General features: G+C 47.3%; 1 protein-coding gene across 1 annotated transcript in view; it reads left to right on the forward strand.

Moving 5' to 3' along the window:
- Positions 1 to 1,492: 1,492 nt before the first annotated feature.
- The window catches only part of v (Tryptophan 2,3-dioxygenase vermilion), a gene marked incomplete at its 5' end in the record, with an annotated part of 49,288 nt that continues 25,294 nt past the window's right edge, over positions 1,493 to 25,486 (forward strand). The window contains 2 exon segments of the mRNA XM_070081133.1: positions 1,493 to 1,641; positions 3,811 to 3,944. Coding sequence (XP_069937234.1) covers positions 1,493 to 1,641; positions 3,811 to 3,944 — 283 coding nt within the window.

Consider the following 25,486-nt stretch of genomic DNA (forward strand, 5'->3'; position numbering starts at 1 on the left):
AGTGTGTGAGGTGAGTGCGCTACCAACCCAGCCACGAGACACATGGCAAGGCAGTTGCATCACCCTGACTGCAGTTGAAGATCAATTAATGGAGTTAATTGGTGTAGGAGTGGAGGGAGTGGAGTAGTAGATTGGGAGTTGAAGGTACCTACTCTGGGTCAAGTTATTTTACCTTGGGACCAGTCAGACTGTTAGTGTAAGCAAACATTTTGTATCTTCTTACATTGGTTCTTTCATGGCAACATGGACATGTCTGTGTTGTCAGGTTGGAAGGTGCCCAGGAGGGCAGGAACCTGGCTGTTGTCATAGCTAACCTAACTGTGTTGTCAGGTTGGAAGGTGCCCAGGAGGGCAGGAACCTGGCTGTTGTCATAGCTAACCTAACTGTGTTGTCAGGTTGGAAGGTGCCCAGGAGGGCAGGAACCTGGCTGTTGTCATAACTAACCTAACTGTGTTGTCAGGTTGGAAGGTGCCCAGGAGGGCAGGAACCTGGCTGTTGTCATAACTAACCTAACTGTGTTGTCAGGTTGGAAGGTGCCCAGGAGGGCAGGAACCTGGCTGTTGTCATAACTAACCTAACTGTGTTGTCAGGTTGGAAGGTGCCCAGGAGGGCAGGAACCTGGCTGTTGTCATAACTAACCTAACTGTGTTGTCAGGTTGGAAGGTGCCCAGGAGGGCAGGAACCTGGCTGTTGTCATAACTAACCTAACTGTGTTGTCAGGTTGGAAGGTGCCCAGGAGGGCAGGAACCTGGCTGTTGTCATAACTAACCTAACTGTGTTGTCAGGTTGGAAGGTGCCCAGGAGGGCAGGAACCTGGCTGTTGTCATAACTAACCTAACTATGTTGTCAGGTTGGAAGGTGCCCAGGAGGGCAGGAACCTGGCTGTTGTCATAACTAACCTAACTATGTTGTCAGGTTGGAAGGTGCGCAGGAGGGCAGGAACCTGGCTGTTGTCATAACTAACCTAACTGTTGTCAGGTTGGAAGGTGCCCAGGAGGGCAGGAACCTGGCTGTTGTCATAACTAACCTAACTGTGTTGTCAGGTTGGAAGGTGCCCAGGAGGGCAGGAACCTGGCTGTTGTCATAACTAACCTAACTGTTGTCAGGTTGGAAGGTGCCCAGGAGGGCAGGAACCTGGCTGTTGTCATAACTAACCTAACTGTGTTGTCAGGTTGGAAGGTGCCCAGGAGGGCAGGAACCTGGCTGTTGTCATAACTAACCTAACTGTGTTGTCAGGTTGGAAGGTGCCCAGGAGGGCAGGAACCTGGCTGTTGTCATAACTAACCTAACTGTTGTCAGGTTGGAAGGTGCGCAGGAGGGCAGGAACCTGGCTGTTGTCATAACTAACCTAACTGTGTTGTCAGGTTGGAAGGTGCCCAGGAGGGCAGGAACCTGGCTGTTGTCATAACTAACCTAACTGTGTTGTCAGGTTGGAAGGTGCCCAGGAGGGCAGGAACCTGGCTGTTGTCATAACTAACCTAACTGTTGTCAGGTTGGAAGGTGCGCAGGAGGGCAGGAACCTGGCTGAGGAGTTCGGGGGTATCACCTACAACTCTTATCTTCAGTTGAATCAACTTCTCAGCTCTCAGAAGTGTATGTCCAAGGTCCACGATGAGCATCTCTTTATCATCATTCATCAAGGTAATATTTTTTCCTGTTGTGAACTGACTAGGTGGGTCAGTAGTCTGAGCCGGGAGGTGACGTGGACCTGCCTGGCATGGGTCAGTAGGCCTGCTGCAGTGTTATGTTCTTGTAAACGTACAATGCAGGTTTATATTTGGAATGGGTTTAGGAAAGCACTGGTATACCAAGAGTTGTGGGTATAAACCATACCACGGACGGGGTTTGAACCCGCGGTAGAGAGTCGGAAAACTCCAGACCGACGCGTTACGACTTTACCGCGGGTTCAAGCCACGCCCGGGTATATGTTCATAAAAAACATATACCTGGAGTATACCTGGAGGGTATTCCGGGGGTCAGCACCCCCCATGACCCGGTCCATGACCAGGCCTGGTCATGGACCATAAATACAGGTATAATATGGTAGATTTAATATGAGTGAGTGTGTGTAAGAGCTGAATGTGTCTCAGTATTAGATAAATGAGACACTTGGCCAACATTCTGGACATGTTTATCCACACAGTGGCTTCGTTAGTCCCGTGCAGAAATAGAGTAAAATGAGGAGTTTGAGGTATCAGTCCCTCAACCTTGAGTCAATATCAGTCTTGACAAAGACTGATGGACTAGACACATGATTACTTCGTTTTAACATAAGGAGGAGCACTGCAGCAGCTCTACTGGGCCATGCTAGACAGGTCCAGCTCACGCCCACACGTGTAAGTGGTAATAGTAGTAGTGGTAATAGTACTATTACACCCCATGCTGTTACTTTTGCAGATTTAAATTCAGATGTACTACCGTTAATCTTTTTTTAGGCCTAGTTCCTAGGCCTTTTATATATCCATATGCTCTTGTGCTACCTTCCTAGGTATTACACGGGGTGCACAGTAAACTAGCCTCAAAATCTAAATCTAAGACTCAATAATTTAACAATATAATTATGTACCTTCCTCAGCATACGAGCTGTGGTTCAAACATAATATACTCTAATAATTATGTACCTTTCTCAGCATACGAGCTGTGGTTCAAACAGATAATATACTCAGTAATAATTATGTACCTTCCTCAGCATACGAGCTGTGGTTCAAACAGATAATATACTCAGTAATAATTATGTACCTTCCTCAGCATACGAGCTGTGGTTCAAACAGATTATCTACTCAGTAATAATTATGTACCTTCCTCAGCATACGAGCTGTGGTTCAAACAGATAATCTACTCAGTAATAATTATGTACCTTCCTCAGCATACGAGCCGTGGTTCAAACAGATAATATACTCAGTAATAATTATGTACCTTCCTCAGCATACGAGCTGTGGTTCAAACAGATAATCTACTCAGTAATAATTATGTACCTTACTCAGCATACGAGCTGTGGTTCAAACAGATAATATACTCAGTAATAATTATGTACCTTCCTCAGCATACGAGCTGTGGTTCAAACAGATAATCTACTCAGTAATAATTATGTACCTTCCTCAGCATACGAGCTGTGGTTCAAACAGATAATCTACTCAGTAATAATTATGTACCTTCCTCAGCATACAAGCTGTGGTTCAAACAGATAATATACTCAGTAATAATTATGTACCTTCCTCAGCATACGAGCTGTGGTTCAAACAGATTATCTACTCAGTAATAATTATGTACCTTCCTCAGCATACGAGCTGTGGTTCAAACAGATAATCTACTCAGTAATAATTATGTACCTTCCTCAGCATACGAGCTGTGGTTCAAACAGATTATCTACTCAGTAATAATTATGTACCTTCCTCAGCATACGAGCTGTGGTTCAAACAGATAATCTACTCAGTAATAATTATGTACCTTCCTCAGCATACGAGCTATGGTTCAAACAGATAATATACTCAGTAATAATTATGTACCTTACTCAGCATACGAGCTGTGGTTCAAACAGATAATATACTCAGTAATAATTATGTACCTTCCTCAGCATACGAGCTGTGGTTCAAACAGATAATATACTCAGTAATAATTATGTACCTTCCTCAGCATACGAGCTGTGGTTCAAACAGATAATATACTCAGTAATAATTATGTACCTTCCTCAGCATACGAGCTGTGGTTCAAACAGATAATATACTCAGTAATAATTATGTACCTTCCTCAGCATACGAGCTGTGGTTCAAACAGATAATCTACTCAGTAATAATTATGTACCTTCCTCAGCATACGAGCTGTGGTTCAAACAGATTATCTACGAGATTGACTCAGTGAGAGAGATCTTCAGCCAGAACGAAGTTGACGAACACAAAATGTTGGAGATTGTGAAGAGAATGCAGAGGGTCACACTTATACTCAAGGTGAGGTCATACTGGTACTGAGGGTCACGCTTATACTCAAGGTGAGGTCATACTGGTACTGAGGGTCACACTTATACTCAAGGTGAGGTCATACTGGTACTGAGGGTCACACTTATACTCAAGGTGAGGTCATACTGGTACTGAGGGTCACACTTATACTCAAGGTGAGGTCATACTGGTACTGAGGGTCACGCTTATACTCAAGGTGAGGTCATACTGGTACTGAGGGTCACACTTATACTCAAGGTGAGGTCATACTGGTACTGAGGGTCACGCTTATACTCAAGGTGAGGTCATACTGGTACTGAGGGTCACACTTATACTCAAGGTGAGGTCATACTGGTACTGAGGGTCACGCTTATACTCACGGTGAGGTCATACTGGTACTGAGGGTCACGCTTATACTCACGGTGAGGTCATACTGGTACTGAGGGTCACACTTATACTCACGGTGAGGTCATACTGGTACTGAGGGTCACACTTATACTCAAGGTGAGGTCATACTGGTACTGAGGGTCACGCTTATACTCAAGGTGAGGTCATACTGGTACCTGAGGGTCACACTTATACTCAAGGTGAGGTCATACTGGTACTGAGGGTCACACTTATACTCAAGGTGAGGTCATACTGGTACTGAGGGTCACGCTTATACTCAAGGTGAGGTCATACTGGTACTGAGGGTCACACTTATACTCAAGGTGAGGTCATACTGGTACTGAGGGTCACACTTATACTCACGGTGAGGTCATACTGGTACTGAGGGTCACACTTATACTCAAGGTGAGGTCATACTGGTACTGAGGGTCACGCTTATACTCAAGGTGAGGTCATACTGGTACTGAGGGTCACGCTTATACTCAAGGTGAGGTCATACTGGTACTGAGGGTCACACTTATACTCAAGGTGAGGTCATACTGGTACTGAGGGTCACGCTTATACTCACGGTGAGGTCATACTGGTACTGAGGGTCACGCTTATACTCACGGTGAGGTCATACTGGTACTGAGGGTCACACTTATACTCACGGTGAGGTCATACTGGTACTGAGGGTCACACTTATACTCAAGGTGAGGTCATACTGGTACTGAGGGTCACGCTTATACTCAAGGTGAGGTCATACTGGTACCTGAGGGTCACACTTATACTCAAGGTGAGGTCATACTGGTACTGAGGGTCACACTTATACTCAAGGTGAGGTCATACTGGTACTGAGGGTCACGCTTATACTCAAGGTGAGGTCATACTGGTACTGAGGGTCACACTTATACTCAAGGTGAGGTCATACTGGTACTGAGGGTCACGCTTATACTCAAGGTGAGGTCATACTGGTACTGAGGGTCACACTTATACTCAAGGTGAGGTTATACTGGTACTGAGGGTCACACTTATACTCAAGGTGAGGTCATACTGGTACTGAGGGTCACGCTTATACTCAAGGTGAGGTCATACTGGTACCTGAGGGTCACACTTATACTCAAGGTGAGGTCATACTGGTACTGAGGGTCACACTTATACTCAAGGTGAGGTCATACTGGTACTGAGGGTCACGCTTATACTCAAGGTGAGGTCATACTGGTACTGAGGGTCACACTTATACTCAAGGTGAGGTCATACTGGTACTGAGGGTCACGCTTATACTCAAGGTGAGGTCATACTGGTACTGAGGGTCACACTTATACTCAAGGTGAGGTCATACTGGTACTGAGGGTCACGCTTATACTCACGGTGAGGTCATACTGGTACTGAGGGTCACGCTTATACTCACGGTGAGGTCATACTGGTACTGAGGGTCACACTTATACTCACGGTGAGGTCATACTGGTACTGAGGGTCACACTTATACTCAAGGTGAGGTCATACTGGTACTGAGGGTCACGCTTATACTCAAGGTGAGGTCATACTGGTACCTGAGGGTCACACTTATACTCAAGGTGAGGTCATACTGGTACTGAGGGTCACACTTATACTCAAGGTGAGGTCATACTGGTACTGAGGGTCACGCTTATACTCAAGGTGAGGTCATACTGGTACTGAGGGTCACACTTATACTCAAGGTGAGGTCATACTGGTACTGAGGGTCACGCTTATACTCAAGGTGAGGTCATACTGGTACTGAGGGTCACACTTATACTCAAGGTGAGGTTATACTGGTACTGAGGGTCACACTTATACTCAAGGTGAGGTCATACTGGTACTGAGGGTCACGCTTACTGGTACTCAAGGTGAGGTCATACTGGTACCTGAGGGTCACACTTATACTCAAGGTGAGGTCATACTGGTACTGAGGGTCACACTTATACTCAAGGTGAGGTCATACTGGTACTGAGGGTCACACTTATACTCAAGGTGAGGTCTTACTGGTACTGAGGGTCACGCTTATACTCAAGGTGAGGTCATACTGGTACTGAGGGTCACACTTATACTCAAGGTGAGGTCATACTGGTACTGAGGGTCACGCTTATACTCAAGGTGAGGTCATACTGGTACTGAGGGTCACGCTTATACTCAAGGTGAGGTTATACTGGTACTGAGGGTCACACTTATACTCAAGGTGAGGTCATACTGGTACTGAGGGTCACGCTTATACTCAAGGTGAGGTCATATTGGTACCTGAGGGTCACACTTATACTCATATTGGTACTGAGGGTCACACTTATACTCACGGTGAGGTCATACTGGTACTGAGGGTCACACTTATACTCACGGTGAGGTCATACTGGTACTGAGGGTCACACTTATACTCAAGGTGAGGTCATACTGGTACTGAGGGTCACACTTATACTCACGGTGAGGTCATACTGGTACCTGAGGGTCACGCTTATACTCAAGGTGAGGTTATACTGGTACTGAGGGTCACGCTTATACTCACGGTGAGGTCATACTGGTACCTGAGGGTCACGCTTATACTCAAGGTGAGGTCATACTGGTACTGAGGGTCACACTTATACTCACGGTGAGGTCATACTGGTACTGAGGGTCACACTTATACTCAAGGTGAGGTTATACTGGTACTGAGGGTCACACTTATACTCAAGGTGAGGTCATACTGGTACTGAGGGTCACACTTATACTCAAGGTTATACTGGTACTGAGGGTCACACTTATACTGGTGAGGTCATACTGGTACTGAGGGTCACACTTATACTCAAGGTGAGGTCATACTGGTACTGAGGGTCACACACTTATACTTGTGGTGAGGTCATACTGGTACTGAGGGTCACACTTATACTCATAGGTGAGGTCATAGGTCATACTGGTACTGAGGGTCACACTTATACTCTGGTCATACTGGTACTGAGGGTCACACTTATACTCAAGGTGAGGTCATACTGGTACTGAGGGTCACACTTATACTCAAGGTGAGGTCATACTGGTACCTGAGGGTCACACTTATACTTGTGGTGAGGTCATACTGGTACCTGAGGGTCACACTTATACTCAAGGTGAGGTCATACTGGTACTGAGGGTCACGCTTATACTCAAGGTGAGGTCATACTGGTACTGAGGGTCACACTTATACTCACGGTGAGGTCATACTGGTACCAGAGGGTCACCCTTGTACTTGCGGTGAGGTCATACTGGTTCTGAGGGTCACACTTATACTAAAGGTGAGGTCATACCGGTACCTGAGGGTCACCCTTGTACTTGCGGTGAGGTCATACTGGTTCTGAGGGTCACACTTATACTAAAGGTGAGGTCATACCGGTACCTGAGGGTCACCCTTATACTCATGGTAAGGTCATACTGGTACTTGAGGGTCACACTGGTACTCAAGGTGAGGTTATACTGGTACTTAATGGTCACCCTTATACTCACCCTTATAACAGGAGAAGAAACGGGAGCATTAACGGTAGAAGTACTAGTAGACAAAGTACCTGTAGTAGCAACAGCAGTAGCTGCAACAGTAACAGGAAGAACAACAGTAGCTGTAACAGGAAGAACAACAGTAGCTGTAATAACAGGAAGAACAACAGTAGCTGTAATAGTAACAAGAACAACAGTAGCTGCAACAGTAACAGGAAGAATAACAGTAGCTGTAATAGTAACAGGAAGAACAACAGTAGTAATAGTAACAGGAAGAACAACAGTAGTAATAGTAACAGGAAGAACAGTAGCTGTAATAGTAACAGGAAGAACAACAGTAGCTGTAACAGTAACAGGAAGAACAGTAGCTGTAATAACAGGAACAACAGTAGCTGTAATAGTAACAGGAAGAACAACAGTAGCTGCAACAGAAACAGGAAGAACAGTAGCTGTAATAGTAACAGGAAGAACAACAGTAGCTGTAATAGTAACAGGAAGAACAACAGTAGCTACAACAGTAACAGGAAGAACAGTAGCTACAACAGTAACAGGAAGAACAACAGTAGCTGTAACAGTAACAGGAAGAACAACAGTAGCTGTAATAACAGGAAGAACAGTAGCTGTAATAGTAACAGGAAGAACAACAGTAGCTGCAACAGAAACAGGAAGAACAGTAGCTGTAATAATAACAGGAAGACAACAGTAGCTGTAATAGTAACAGGAAGAACAACAGTAGCTGTAATAGTAACAGGAAGAACAGTAGCTGTAACAGTAACAGGAAGAACAACAGTAGCTGCAACAGGAAGAACAGTAGCTGCAACAGTAACAAGAAGAACAGTAGCTGTAACAGTAACAGGAAGAACAGTAGCTGTAACAGTAACAGGAAGAACAACAGTAGCTACAACAGTAACAGGAAGAACAACAGTAGCTGTAATAGTAACAGGAAGAACAACAGTAGCTACAATAGTAACAGGAACAGTAGCTACAACAGTAACAGGAAGAACAACAGTAGCTCTAACAGTAACAGGAAGAACAACAGTAGCTGTAACAGTAACAGGAAGAACAACAGTAGCTACAACAGCAACATGAAGAACAGTAGCTACAACAGTAACAGGAAGAACAGTACCTACAACAGTAACAGGAAGAACAACAGTAGCTGTAACAGTAACAAGAACAGTAACTACAACAGTAACAGGAAGAACAACAGTAGCTACAATAACAGGAAGAACAGTAGCTGTAACAGTAACAAGAACAACAGTAGCTGTAACAGTAACAGGAAGAACATCAGTAGCTGTAACAGTAACAGGAAGAACAACTGTAGCTGTAACAGTAACAGGAAGAACAGCAGTAGCTGTAACAGTAACAGGAAGAACAACAGTAGCTGCAACAGTAACAGGAAGAACAGTAGCTGTAACAGTAACAAGAACAACAGTAGCTGTAACAGTAACAGGAAGAACAACAGTAGCTGTAACAGAAACAGGAAGAACAGTAGCTGTAACAGTAACAAGAACAGTAGCTGTAACAGTAACAGGAAGAACAACAGTAACAAGAACAACAGTAGCTGTAACAGTAACAGGAAGAACAACAGTAGCTGCAACAGTAACAGGAAGAACAGTAGCTGTAACTAACAAGAACAACAGTAGCTGTAACAGTAACAGGAAGAACAACAGTAGCTGTAACAGAAACAGGAAGAACAACAGTAGCTGTAACAGTAACAGTAACAAGAACAACAGTAGCTGTAACAGTAACAGGAAGAACAGTAGTTACAACAGTAACAGTAACAAGAACAACAGTAACTGTAACAGTAACAGGAAGAACAACAGTAGCTGAAACAGTAACAGGAAGAACAACAGTAGCTGTAACAGTAACAGGAAGAACAACAGTAGCTGTAACAGTAACAGGAAGAACAGTAGTTACAACAGTAACAAGAACAACAGTAGCTGTAACAGTAACAACAACAGTAGCTACAACAGTAACAGGAAGAACAACACCACTTAACCCACCACTTAACCCACCACCTGACCCACCACCTGACCCACCACCTGACCCACCACTTAACCCACCACTTACCCCACCACTTAACCCACCACCTGACCCACCACCTGACCCACCACTTAACCCACCACTTACCCCACCACTTAACCCACCACCTGACCCACCACCTGACCCACCACCTGACCCACCACCTGACCCACCACTTAACCCACCACTTAACCCACCACTTAACCTACCACTTAACCCACCACCTGACCCACCACCTAACCCACCACCTGACCCACCACTTAACCCACCACCTGACCCACCACTTAACCCACCACTTAACCCACCACCTGACCCACCACCTGACCCACCACCTAACCCACCACCTAACCCACCACTTAATGCACCACTTAACCCACCACTTAACCCGCCCCCTGACCCACCACTTAACCCACCACCTGACCCACCACTTAACCCACCACTTAACCCACCACCTGACCTGCAATCTGACCCACCACTTAACCCACCACCTGACCTACCACCTAACCCACCACTTAATACACCATCTGACCCACCACCTGACCCACCACTTGACCCACCACCTGACCCACTACCTGACCCACCACCTGACCCACCACCTAACCCACCACCTGACCCACCACTTAACCCACCACCTAACCCACCACCTGACCCACCACCTAATCCACCACTTAATTCACCACCTGACCCACCACCTAACCCACCACTTAACCCACCACCTAACCCACCACTTAACCCACCACCTGACCCACCACCTAACCCACCACCTGACCCACCACCTAACCCACCACCTAACCCACCACCTGACCCACCACCTGACCCACCACCTAACCCACCACCTAACCCACCACCTAACCCACCACCTGACCCACCACCTGACCCACCACCTGACCCACCACCTGACCCACCACCTAACCCACCACCTAACCCACCACCTGACTAACCACCTAACCCACCACCTGACCCACCACTTAACCCTCCACCTAACCCACGACTTAACCCACCGCCTGACCCACCACCTGACCCACCACCTGACCCACCACCTAACCCACCACCTGACCCACCACCTAACCCACCACCTGACCCACCACCTAACCCACCACCTGACCCACCACCTAACTCACCACCTAACCCACCACCTAACCCACCACCTAACCCACCACCTAACCCACCATCTAACCCACCACCTAACCCACCACCTAACTGACCACCTGACCCACCACCTGACCCACCACCCACATAAAAACAGGCAATACATTTTAAACGCAGGAAGGCAGAACTTACACAATAATCTGGTTAAGATCTGGTTAAGTTTCTGGACAAGAGAGAGAGAGAGAGAGAGAGAGAGAGAGAGAGAGAGAGAGAGAGAGAGAGAGAGAGAGAGAGAGAGAGAGAGAAAGATGGTCACTTATTCAGGTTTAATTCAACAATTGTGGCAGTAGATGTGATTTAAGTCCAGGTTAACAATGTTTATATCTAGCAGTACATGATGCAACTTATACAGACCATAGCTCACATACCAGTAGAAAGTCCCTGGTTATATACAGCATTTCGGGCAAATCAGGTCAATTTTGTCCCCAGGATACGACCCACACCAGTCACCTAACACCCAGGTACCTATGTTACTGTTAGGTGAACATGGACAGCAGGTGCCTTAAAGAAACATCCCAATGTTTCAACCAGTACCGGGGATCGAACCACGGACCTCAGTGTGTGAGGTGAGTGCACTACCAACCCAGCCACGGGACACGAGGTTACAATAACCAGGTGATACATGGGTAGGCATAAACAGTGCATAAAGAAACATGGTGGAGAATAACAGGACTTATAACAACACAGAATAAGAGAGAATGTTGCAAGTGTAATAAATACAACTGAATAATATAATTGAAGGATTATACACACTTGGTATGTGTGTACAAGTGTTGTATGAGAATATTCAGTGATAACCCCAGTGACGAGTGGCTTTCAGGGTATATATACTGACAGGTTAGTTGTATGAGAATATTCAGTAATAACCCCAGTGACGAGTGATTTTCAGGGTATATATACTGACAGGTTAGTTGTATGAGAATATTCAGTAATAACCCCAGTGACGAGTGATTTTCAGGGTATATATACTGACAGGTTAGTTGTATGAGAATATTCAGTAATAACCCCAGTGACGAGTGTCTTTCAGGGTATATATACTGACAGGTTAGTTGTATATTAAGAAGTCTTGATTGGTGGTGACCCTCGTGTAGTAGATAGACTTTAAACCCCCATTAATCAGTCTTAATGACCCTCGTGTAGTAGATAGACTTTAAACCCCCATTAATCAGTCTTAATGACCCTCGTGTAGTAGATAAACTTTAAACTCCATTAATCAGTCTTAATGACCCTCGTGTAGTAGATAGACTTTAAACCCCCATTAATCAGTCTTAATGACCCTCGTGTAGTAGATAGACTTTAAACCCCCATTAATCAGTCTTAATGACCCTCGTGTAGTAGATAGACTTTAAACCCCCATTAATCAGTCTTAATGACCCTCGTGTAGTAGATAGACTTTAAACCCCCATTAATCAGTCTTAATGACCCTCGTGTAGTAGATAGACTTTAAACCCCCATTAATCAGTCTTAATGACCCTCGTGTAGTAGATAGACTTTAAACCCCATTAACAACCAGTCTTAATGACCCTCGTGTAGTAGATAGACTTTAAACTCCCATTAATCAGTCTTAATGACCCTCGTGTAGTAGATAGACTTTAAACTCCCATTAATCAGTCTTAATGACCCTCGTGTAGTAGATAGACTTTAAACTCCATTAACCAGTCTCAATGACCCTCGTGTAGTAGATAGACTTTAACCCCCCATTAATCAGTCTTAATGACCCTCGTGTAGTAGATAGACTTTAAACCCCATTAACAACCAGTCTTAATGACCCTCGTGTAGTAGATAGACTTTAAACTCCCATTAATCAGTCTTAATGACCCTCGTGTAGTAGATAGACTTTAAACTCCCATTAATCAGTCTTAATGACCCTCGTGTAGTAGATAGACTTTAAACTCCATTAACCAGTCTCAATGACCCTCGTGTAGTAGATAGACTTTAAACCCCCATTAATCAGTCTTAATGACCCTCGTGTAGTAGATAGACTTTAAACCCCATTAACAACCAGTCTTAATGACCCTCGTGTAGTAGACAGACTTTAACCCCATTAACAACCAGTCTTAATGACCCTCGTGTAGTAGATAGACTTTAAACCCCATTAATTAACCAAGCAAACATGAGATACTGAAAAGAACAGTAGTGTAGATGCTGCTAAACTGGTCCAGTGTATTTCAGTACACGGCTTAAAGGGTATTTATTAATCAACGCTGCCTGGAGCACTTAGGAAACCCCATTTCTTACCCCTTGCAAGGCAAGTTCAGGAAACCCCATTTCTTACCCCTTGCAAGGCAGGTTCAGGAAACCCCATTTCTTACCCCTTGCAAGGCAGGTTCAGGAAACCCCATTTCTTACCCCTTGCAAGGCAGGTTCAGGAAACCCCATTTCTTACCCCTTGCAAGGCAGGTTCAGGAAACCCCATTTCTTACCCCTTGCAAGGCAGGTTCAGGAAACCCCATTTCTTACCCCTTGCAAGGCAAGTTCAGGAAACCCCATTTCTTACCCCTTGCAAGGCAAGTTCAGGAAACCCCATTTCTTACCCCTTGCAAGGCAAGTTCAGGAAACCCCATTTCTTACCCCTTGCAAGGCAGGTTCAGGAAACCCCATTTCTTACCCCTTGCAAGGCAGGTTCAGGAAACCCCATTTCTTACCCCTTGCAAGGCAGGTTCAGGAAACCCCATTTCTTACCCCTTGCAAGGCAAGTTCAGGAAACCCCATTTCTTACCCCTTGCAAGGCAGGTTCAGGAAACCCCATTTCTTACCCCTTGCAAGGCAGGTTCAGGAAACCCCATTTCTTACCCCTTGCAAGGCAAGTTCAGGAAACCCCATTTCTTACCCCTTGCAAGGCAGGTTCAGGAAACCCCATTTCTTACCCCTTGCAAGGCAAGTTCAGGAAACCCCATTTCTTACCCCTTGCAAGGCAAGTTCAGGAAACCCCATTTCTTACCCCTTGCAAGGCAAGTTCAGGAAACCCCATTTCTTACCCCTTGCAAGGCAGGTTCAGGAAACCCCATTTTTTACCCCTTGCAAGGCAGGTTCAGGAAACCCCATTTCTTACCCCTTGCAAGGCAGGTTCAGGAAACCCCATTTCTTACCCCTTGCAAGGCAGGTTCAGGAAACCCCATTTCTTACCCCTTGCAAGGCAGGTTCAGGAAACCCCATTTCTTACCCCTTGCAAGGCAGGTTCGCGCACTCCAATTATCCCAGGACAGAAACTTGTCCAATTAAAACTCCCAGTGTTTGGATTTTGTGTTGTGTTTCTAACAGCCTGTAAGTATCACGTACCATGTTAACCACAACATCACCTTGTCAGCATCACGTACCATATTAACCACAACATCACCTTGTCAGCATCACATACCATATTAACCACGACATCACCTTGTCAGCATCACATACCATATTAACCACAACATCACCTTGTCAGCATCACGTACCATATTAACCACAACATCACCTTGTCAGCATCACGTACCATATTAACCACAACATCACCTTGTCAGCATCACATACCATATTAACCACGACATCACCTTGTCAGCATCACGTACCATATTAACCACGACATCACCTTGTCAGCATCACGTACCATATTAACCACGACAATACCTTGTCAGCATCACGTACCATGTTGACCACGACATCACCTTGTCAGCATCACGTACCATGTTAACCACAACATCACCCTGTCAGCATCACGTACCATGTTGACCACGACATCACCTTGTCAGCATCACGTACCATATTAACCACAACATCACCTTGTCAGCATCACGTACCATATTAACCACAACATCACCTTGTCAGCATCACATACCATATTAACCACAACATCACCTTGTCAGCATCACGTACCATATTAACCACAACATCACCTTGTCAGCATCACGTACCATATTAACCACAACATCACCTTGTCAGCATCACGTACCATATTAACCACAACATCACCTTGTCAGCATCACATACCATATTAACCACGACATCACCTTGTCAGCATCACGTACCATATTAACCACGACATCACCTTGTCAGCATCACGTACCATATTAACCACAACATCACCTTGTCAGCATCACGTACCATATTAACCACAACATCACCTTGTCAGTATCACGTACCATATTAACCACAACATCACCTTGTCAGCATCACGTACCATGTTAACCACAACATCACCTTGTCAGCATCACGTACCATGTTAACCACAACATCACCTTGTCAGCATCACGTACCATGTTAACCACAACATCACCTTGTCAGCATCACGTACCATGTTAACCACAACATCACCTTGTCAGTATCACGTACCATGTTAACCACAACATCACCTTGTCAGTATCACGTACCATGTTAACCACAACATCACCTTGTCAGCATCACGTACCATATTAACCACGACAACAGCCAGCTGCCACAAGTCACCATAATATACACTATAGCAGTGCTAATTGGCACAGTATTAGCATAATGCTACTTAATTGCCACTGTAACAGCCACTTAAGAGGACAAACAAGGTAGTGGTATGACGCTGACCAGGGGAGATAAAATTGCAGTGGACAGTGTATACATGGTGAAGGTTTCAGGGGGTCAACGCCCCCGCGGCCCGGTCGGTGACCAGGCCAGGTAGTGGGTCAGGGTATGATTCACCAGGATGTTACTGCTGGCCGCATGTAACCTGACGTAGGAACCACAGCTGGTCAGGTACTGACTTTTGGTACCTGTCCAGCGCCTTCTTAAAGACAGTACCACATCACAATACCTGTACACTTCAGGTACACCAGCATAACACTGGTACAGTACATGTAACAGTAGTCAAGAATTATGACTGGAAATTGAGAATGTATGTACCACCAGTCAACAGTTACTAGCAACAGTTCTAGCAACAGTTCGATCAACAGCTCTAGCAACAGTTACTAGCAACAGTTACTAGCAACAGTTCGATCAACAGCTCTAGCAACAGTTACTAGCAACAGTTACTAGCAACAGTTCTAACAACAGTTACTAGCAACAGTTCTAGCAACAGTTACTAACAACAGTTACTAGCAACAGTTACTAGCAACAGTTCTAACAACAGTTACTAGCAACAGTTCTAACAACAGTTACTAGCAACAGTTCTAACAACAGTTACTAGCAACAGTTCTAACAACAGTTACTAGCAGCAGTTCTAGCAACAGTTCGACCAACAGCTCTAGCAACAGTTACTAGCAACAGTTACTAGCAACAGTTCTAACAGTTACTAGCAAAAGTTCTAGCAACAGTTACTAACAACAGTTACTAGCAACAGTTACTAGCAACAGTTCTAACAACAGTTACTAGCAACAGTTCTAACAACAGTTACTAGCAACAGTTCTAACAACAGTTACTAGCAACAGTTCTAACAACAGTTACTAGCAACAGTTCTAGCAACAGTTCGACCAACAGCTCTAGCAACAGTTACTAGCAACAGATACTAGCAACAGTTACTAGCAACAGTTCTAACAGTTACTAGCAACAGTTCTAGCAACAGTTACTAACAACAGTTACTAGCAACAGTTACTAGCAACAGTTCTAACAACAGTTACTAGCAACAGTTCCAGCAACAGTTACTAGCAACAGTTACTAGCAACAGTTCTACCAACAGTTACTAGCAACAGTTACTAGCAACAGTTACTAGCAACAGTTCTACCAACAGTTACTAGCAACAATTCTACCAACAGTTACTAGCAACAGTTACTAGCAAGAGTTACTAGCAAGAGTTACTAGCAACAGTTCTACCAACAGTTACTAGCAACAGTTACTAGCAACAGTTACTAGCAACAGTTACTAGCAACAGTTCTACCAACAGTTACTAGCAACAGTTACTAGCAAAGTTCTACCAACAGCTACTAGCAACATTTACTAGCAACAGTTCTAACAACAGTTCGATCAACAGCTCTAGCAACAGTTACTAGCAACAGTTACTAGCAACAGTTACTAGCAACAGTTCTAACAACAGTTCGATCAGCAGCTCTAGCAACAGTTACTAGCAACAGTTACTAGCAACAGTTACTAGCAACAGTTCTACCAACAGTTCTACCAACATTTACTAGCAACAGTTCTACCAACAGTTACTAGCAACAGTTTACTAGGAACAGTTACTAGGAACAGTTACTAGGAACAGTTACTAGGAACAGTTACTAGGAACAGTTACTAGCAACAGTTACTAGAAACAGTTACTAGAAACAGTTACTAGAAACAGTTACTAGCAACAGTTACTAGCAACAGTTACTAGCAACAATTACTAGCAACAGTTACTAGAAACAGTTACTAGAAACAGTTACTAGCAACAGTTACTAGCAACAGTTACTAGAAACAGTTATTAGAAACAGTTACTAGCAAAAGTTAGAGCAACAGTTACTAGCAACAGTTACTAGCAACAATTACTAGCAACAGTTACTAGCAACAGTTCTACTAACAGTTACTAGCAACAGTTCTACTAACAGTTACTAGCAACAGTTACTAGCAACAGTTACTAGCAAGAGTTCTACCAAAAGTTACTAGCAACAGTTCTACCAACAATAGCAGCAGTTACTAGCAACAGTTACTAGCAACAGTTTTACCAACAGTTACTAGCAACAGTTCTACCAACAGCTACTAGCAACAGTTACTAGCAACAGTTGTACCAACAGTTACTAGCAACAGTTCTAGCAACAGTTACTAGCAACAGATCTAGCAACTGCTCTACCAACAGTTACTAGCAACAGTTACTAGCAACAGTTACTAGCAACAGTTCCAGCAGCAGTTACTAGCAACAGTTCTAGCAACAGTTACTAGCAACAGATCTAGCAACTGCTCTACCAACAGTTACTAGCAACAGTTACTAGCAACAGTTACTAGCAACAGTTCCAGCAGCAGTTACTAGCAACAGTTACTAGCAACAGTTACTAGCAACAGTTCCAGCAGCAGTTACTAGCAACAGTTCCAGCAGCAGTTACTAGCAACAGTTACCAGGAACAGTTACTAGCAACAGGGGAAAATCCCAGTGAGGTGAGCATAAGCCGGTAAATGACTAATCGGAGTTGAAGTAACTGGAAGAAACAAGATTTAGGAATATTTGAGAACTCCAGAAAGTCCAGGGGACAGACCGAGACTGGTTGTCTTCAAGACCCCTGGTTGTTAAGACCCCTGGTTAAGACCCCTGGTTGTCTTCAAGACCCCTGGCTGTCTTCATGACTCCTGGTTGTCTTCATGACCCCTGGTTGTCTTCAAGACCCCTGGTTGTCAAGACCCCTGGTTGTCTTCAAGACCCCTGGTTGTCTTCAAGACCCCTGGTTGTCTTCAAGACCCCTGGTTGTCTTCAAGACCCCTGGTTGTCTTCAAGACCCCTGGTTGTCTTCAAGACCCCTGGTTGTCTTCAAGACCCCTGGTTGTCTTCAAGACCCCTGGTTGTCAAGACCCCTGGTTGTCTTCAAGACCCCTGGTTGTCTTCAAGACCCCTGGTTGTCTTCAAGACCCCTGGTTGTCTTCAAGACCCCTGGTTGTCTTCAAGACCCCTGGTTGTCTTCAAGACCCCTGGACCCCTGGTTGTCTTCAAGACCCCTGGTTGTCTTCAAGACCCCTGGTTGTCTTCAAGACCCCTGGTTGTCTTCAAGACCCCTGGTTGTCTTCAAGACCCCTGGTTGTCTTCAAGACCCCTGGTTGTCTTCAAGACCCCTGGTTGTCTTCAAGACCCCTGGTTGTCTTCAAGACCCCTGGTTGTCTTCAAGACCCCTGGTTGTCTTCAAGACCCCTGGTTGTCTTCAAGACCCCTGGTTGTCTTCAAGACCCCTGGTTGTCTTCAAGACCCCTGGTTGTCTTCAAGACCCCTGGTTGTCTTCAAGACCCCTGGTTGTCTTCAAGACCCCTGGTTGTCTTCAAGACCCCTGGTTGTCTTCAAGACCCCTGGTTGTCTTCAAGACCCCTGGTTGTCTTCAAGACCCCTGGTTGTCTTCAAGACCCCTGGTTGTCTTCAAGACCCCTGGTTGTCTTCAAGACCCCTGGTTGTCTTCAAGACCCCTGGTTGTCTTCAAGACCCCTGGTTGTCTTCAAGACCCCTGGTTGTCTTCAAGACCCCTGGTTGTCTTCAAGACCCCTGGTTGTCTTCAAGACCCCTGGTTGTCTTCAAGACCCCTGGTTGTCTTCAAGACCCCTGGTTGTCTTCAAGACCCCTGGTTGTCTTCAAGACCCCTGGTTGTCTTCAAGACCCCTGGTTGTCTTCAAGACCCCTGGTTGTCTTCAAGACCCCTGGTTGTCTTCAAGACCCCTGGTTGTCTTCAAGACCCCTGGTTGTCTTCAAGACCCCTGGTTGTCTTCAAGACCCCTGGTTGTCTTCAAGACCCCTGGTTGTCTTCAAGACCCCTGGTTGTCTTCAAGACCCCTGGTTGTCTTCAAGACCCCTGGTTGTCTTCAAGACCCCTGGTTGTCTTCAAGACCCCTGGTTGTCTTCAAGACCCCTGGTTGTCTTCAAGACCCCTGGTTGTCTTCAAGACCCCTGGTTGTCTTCAAGACCCCTGGTTGTCTTCAAGACCCCTGGTTGTCTTCAAGACCCCTGGTTGTCTTCAAGACCCCTGGTTGTCTTCAAGACCCCTGGTTGTCTTCAAGACCCCTGGTTGTCTTCAAGACCCCTGGTTGTCTTCAAGACCCCTGGTTGTCTTCAAGACCCCTGGTTGTCTTCAAGACCCCTGGTTGTCTTCAAGACCCCTGGTTGTCTTCAAGACCCCTGGTTGTCTTCAAGACCCCTGGTTGTCTTCAAGACCCCTGGTTGTCTTCAAGACCCCTGGTTGTCTTCAAGACCCCTGGTTGTCTTCAAGACCCCTGGTTGTCTTCAAGACCCCTGGTTGTCTTCAAGACCCCTGGTTGTCTTCAAGACCCCTGGTTGTCTTCAAGACCCCTGGTTGTCTTCAAGACCCCTGGTTGTCTTCAAGACCCCTGGTTGTCTTCAAGACCCCTGGTTGTCTTCAAGACCCCTGGTTGTCTTCAAGACCCCTGGTTGTCTTCAAGACCCCTGGTTGTCTTCAAGACCCCTGGTTGTCTTCAAGACCCCTGGTTGTCTTCAAGACCCCTGGTTGTCTTCAAGACCCCTGGTTGTCTTCAAGACCCCTGGTTGTCTTCAAGACCCCTGGTTGTCTTCAAGACCCCTGGTTGTCTTCAAGACCCCTGGTTGTCTTCAAGACCCCTGGTTGTCTTCAAGACCCCTGGTTGTCTTCAAGACCCCTGGTTGTCTTCAAGACCCCTGGTTGTCTTCAAGACCCCTGGTTGTCTTCAAGACCCCTGGTTGTCTTCAAGACCCCTGGTTGTCTTCAAGACCCCTGGTTGTCTTCAAGACACCTGGTTGTCTTCAAGACCCCTGGTTGTCTTCAAGACCCCTGGTTGTCTTCAAGACCCCTGGTTGTCTTCAAGACCCATGGTGTCCTCAAGAACCCTGGTTGTCTTCAAGAACCCTGGTTGTCTTCAAGACCCCGGGTTGTCTTCAAGACCACTGGTTGTCTTCAAGACCCCTGGTGTCTTCATGGCCCCTGGTTGTCAAGACCCCTGGTTGTCTTCAAGACCCCTGGTTGTCTTCAAGACCCTTGGTTGTCTTCAAGACCCCTGGTTGTCTTCAAGACCCCTGGTTGTCTTCAAGACCCCTGGTTGTCTTCAAGACCCCTGGTTGTCTTCAAGACCCCTGGTTGTCTTCAAGACCCCTGGTTGTCTTCAAGACCCCTGGTTGTCTTCAAGACCCCTGGTTGTCTTCAAGACCCCTGGTTGTCTTCAAGACCCCTGGTTGTCTTCAAGACCCCTGGTTGTCTTCAAGACCCCTGGTTGTCTTCAAGACCCCTGGTTGTCTTCAAGACCCCTGGTTGTCTTCAAGACCCCTGGTTGTCTTCAAGACCCCTGGTTGTCTTCAAGACCCCTGGTTGTCTTCAAGACCCCTGGTTGTCTTCAAGACCCCTGGTTGTCTTCAAGACCCCTGGTTGTCTTCAAGACCCCTGGTTGTCTTCAAGACCCCTGGTTGTCTTCAAGACCCCTGGTTGTCTTCAAGACCCCTGGTTGTCTTCAAGACCCCTGGTTGTCTTCAAGACCCCTGGTTGTCTTCAAGACCCCTGGTTGTCTTCAAGACCCCTGGTTGTCTTCAAGACCCCTGGTTGTCTTCAAGACCCCTGGTTGTCTTCAAGACCCCTGGTTGTCTTCAAGACCCCTGGTTGTCTTCAAGACCCCTGGTTGTCTTCAAGACCCCTGGTTGTCTTCAAGACCCCTCGTCTAATTTATAAACACAAGTGACTCCTAATGTGAAGGTTTCTGAGCGATCATCCAGACACAATTATACAATGTTAGTGGTTATGGAGAAACATGTGGGGGCAGCTCTGGTAACATGTGAGGGCAGCTCTGGTAACATGTGGGGGCAGCTCTGGTAACATGTGAGGGCAGCTCTGGTAACATGTGGGGGCAGCTCTGGTAACATGTGAGGGCAGCTCTGGTAACATGTGGGGGCAGCTCTGGTAACATGTGAGGGCAGCTCTGGTAACATGTGGGGGCAGCTCTGGTAACATGTGTAACATGTGAGGGCAGCTCTGGTAACATGTGGGGGCAGCTCTGGTAACATGTGGGGGCAGCTCTGGTAACATGTGAGGGCAGCTCTGGTAACATGTGGGGGCAGCTCTGGTAACATGTGAGGGCAGCTCTGGTAACATGTGAGTGCAGCTCTGGTAACATGTGAGGGCAGCTCTGGTAACATGTGGGGGCAGCTCTGGTAACATGTGGGGGCAGCTCTGGTAACATGTGAGGGCAGCTCTGGTAACATGTGGGGGCAGCTCTGGTAACATGTGGGGGTAGCTCTGGTAACATGTGGGGGCAGCTCTGGTAACATGTGAGGGCAGCTCTGGTAACATGTGAGGGCAGCTCTGGTAACATGTGAGGGCAGCTCTGGTAACATGTGAGGGCAGCTCTGGTAACATGTGGGGGCAGCTCTGGTAACATGTGAGGGCAGCTCTGGTAACATGTGGGGGCAGCTCTGGTAACATGTGGGGGTAGCTCTGGTAACATGTGGGGGCAGCTCTGGTAACATGTGAGGGCAGCTCTGGTAACATGTGAGGGCAGCTCTGGTAACATGTGGGGGCAGCTCTGGTAACATGTGGGGGCAGCTCTGGTAACATGTGAGGGCAGCTCTGGTAACATGTGAGGGCAGCTCTGGTAACATGTGAGGGCAGCTCTGGTAACATGTGAGGGCAGCTCTGGTAACATGTGAGGGCAGCTCTGGTAACATGTGAGGGCAGCTCTGGTAACATGTGGGGGCAGCTCTGGTAACATGTGAGGGCAGCTCTGGTAACATGTGAGGGCAGCTCTGGTAACATGTGGGGGCAGCTCTGGTAACATGTGGGGGCAGCTCTGGTAACATGTGAGGGCAGCTCTGGTAACATGTGAGGGCAGCTCTGGTAACATGTGAGGGCAGCTCTGGTAACATGTGAGGGCAGCTCTGGTAACATGTGAGGGCAGCTCTGGTAACATGTGAGGGCAGCTCTGGTAACATGTGGGGGCAGCTCTGGTAACATGTGAGGGCAGCTCTGGTAACATGTGAGGGCAGCTCTGGTAACATGTGAGGGCAGCTCTGGTAACATGTGAGGGCAGGTCTGGTAACATGTGAGGGTAGCTCTGGTAACATGTGAGGGCAGCTCTGGTAACATGTGAGGGCAACATGTGAGGGCAGCTCTGGTAACATGTGAGGGCAGCTCTGGTAACATGTGGGGGCAGCTCTGGTAACATGTGAGGGCAGCTCTGGTAACATGTGAGGGCAGCTCTGGTAACATGTGAGGGCAGCTCTGGTAACATGTGAGGGCAGCTCTGGTAACATGTGAGGGCAGCTCTGGTAACATGTGGGGGCAGCTCTGGTAACATGTGAGGGCAGCTCTGGTAACATGTGAGGGCAGCTCTGGTAACATGTGAGGGCAGCTCTGGTAACATGTGAGGGCAGCTCTGGTAACATGTGGGGGCAGCTCTGGTAACATGTGGGGGCAGCTCTGGTAACATGTGAGGGCAGCTCTGGTAACATGTGGGGGCAGCTCTGGTAACATGTGAGGGCAGCTCTGGTAACATGTGAGGGCAGCTCTGGTAACATGTGAGGGCAGCTCTGGTAACATGTGAGGGCAGCTCTGGTAACATGTGGGGGCAGCTCTGGTAACATGTGAGGACAGCTCTGGTAACATGTGAGGGCAGCTCTGGTAACATGTGAGGACAGCTCTGGTAACATGTGAGGACAGCTCTGGTAACATGTGGGGGCAGCTCTGGTAACATGTGAGGACAGCTCTGGTAACATGTGAGGACAGCTCTGGTAACATGTGAGGACAGCTCTGGTAACATGTGAGGGCAGCTCTGGTAACATGTGAGGACAGCTCTGGTAACATGTGAGGACAGCTCTGGTAACATGTGAGGACAGCTCTGGTAACATGTGGGGGCAGCTCTGGTAACATGTGAGGACAGCTCTGGTAACATGTGAGGACAGCTCTGGTAACATGTGGGGGCAGCTCTGGTAACATGTGAGGACAGCTCTGGTAACATGTGGGGGCAGCTCTGGTAACATGTGAGGGCAGCTCTGGTAACATGTGAGGGCAGCTCTGGTAACATGTGAGGGCAGCTCTGCTAACATGTGAGGGCAGCTCTGCTAACATGTGAGGGCAGCTCTGCTAACATGTGGGGGCAGCTCTGGTAACATGTGGGGGCAGCTCTGGTAACATGTGAGGGCAGCTCTGGTAACATGTGAGGGCAGCTCTGGTAACATGTGAGGGCAGCTCTGGTAACATGTGAGGGCAGCTCTGGTAACATGTGAGGGCAGCTCTGGTAACATGTGGGGGCAGCTCTGGTAACATGTGGGGGCAGCTCTGGTAACATGTGAGGACAGCTCTGGTAACATGTGAGGGAAGCTCTGGTAACATGTGGGGGCAGCTCTGGTAACATGTGAGGACAGCTCTGGTAACATGTGAGGGCAGCTCTGGTAACATGTGAGGGCAGCTCTGGTAACATGTGAGGGCAGCTCTGGTAACATGTGGGGGCAGCTCTGGTAACATGTGAGGGCAGCTCTGGTAACATGTGAGGGCAGCTCTGGTAACATGTGGGGGCAGCTCTGGTAACATGTGAGGGCAGCTCTGGTAACATGTGGGGGCAGCTCTGGTAACATGTGAGGGCAGGTCTGGTAACATGTGAGGGTAGCTCTGGTAACATGTGAGGGCAGCTCTGGTAACATGTGGGGGCAGCTCTGGTAACATGTGAGGGCAGCTCTGGTAACATGTGAGGGCAGCTCTGGTAACATGTGAGGGCAGCTCTGGTAACATGTGAGGGCAGCTCTGGTAACATGTGAGGGCAGCTCTGGTAACATGTGAGGGCAGCTCTGGTAACATGTGAGGGCAGCTCTGGTAACATGTGAGGGCAGCTCTGGTAACATGTGAGGGCAGCTCTGGTAACATGTGGGGGCAGCTCTGGTAACATGTGAGGACAGCTCTGGTAACATGTGGGGGCAGCTCTGGTAACATGTGAGGACAGCTCTGGTAACATGTGAGGACAGCTCTGGTAACATGTGGGGGCAGCTCTGGTAACATGTGAGGGCAGCTCTGGTAACATGTGAGGGCAGCTCTGGTAACATGTGAGGGCAGCTCTGGTAACATGTGAGGGCAGCTCTGGTAACATGTGAAGGCAGCTCTGGTAACATGTGAGGACAGCTCTGGTAACATGTGGGGTCAGCTCTGGTAACATGTGAGGACAGCTCTGGTAACATGTGAGGGCAGCTCTGGTAACATGTGAGGACAGCTCTGGTAACATGTGGGGGCAGCTCTGGTAACATGTGGGGGCAGCTCTGGTAACATGTGAGGACAGCTCTGGTAACATGTGGGGGCAGCTCTGGTAACATGTGGGGGCAGCTCTGGTAACATGTGAGGACAGCTCTGGTAACATGTGGGGGCAGCTCTGGTAACATGTGAGGGCAGCTCTGGTAACATGTGAGGACAGCTCTGGTAACATGTGGGGGCAGCTCTGGTAACATGTGAGGACAGCTCTGGTAACATGTGAGGACAGCTCTGGTAACATGTGAGGGCAGCTCTGGTAACATGTGAGGACAGCTCTGGTAACATGTGGGGGCAGCTCTGGTAACATGTGGGGGCAGCTCTGGTAACATGTGAGGGCAGCTCTGGTAACATGTGAGGACAGCTCTGGTAACATGTGGGGGCAGCTCTGGTAACATGTGAGGACAGCTCTGGTAACATGTGAGGACAGCTCTGGTAACATGTGAGGGCAGCTCTGGTAACATGTGAGGACAGCTCTGGTAACATGTGGGGGCAGCTCTGGTAACATGTGGGGGCAGCTCTGGTAACATGTGAGGGCAGCTCTGGTAACATGTGAGGACAGCTCTGGTAACATGTGGGGGCAGCTCTGGTAACATGTGAGGACAGCTCTGGTAACATGTGAGGACAGCTCTGGTAACATGTGGGGGCAGCTCTGGTAACATGTGAGGACAGCTCTCGTAACATGTGGGGGCAGCTCTGGTAACATGTGGGGGCAGCTCTGGTAACATGTGAGGACAGCTCTGGTAACATGTGGGGGCAGCTCTGGTA

The sequence above is a fragment of the Cherax quadricarinatus genome, unplaced genomic scaffold (genome assembly GCF_038502225.1).
Source record: "Cherax quadricarinatus isolate ZL_2023a unplaced genomic scaffold, ASM3850222v1 Contig1809, whole genome shotgun sequence".
In the NCBI taxonomy this organism is placed as follows: Eukaryota; Metazoa; Arthropoda; class Malacostraca; order Decapoda; family Parastacidae; genus Cherax; species Cherax quadricarinatus.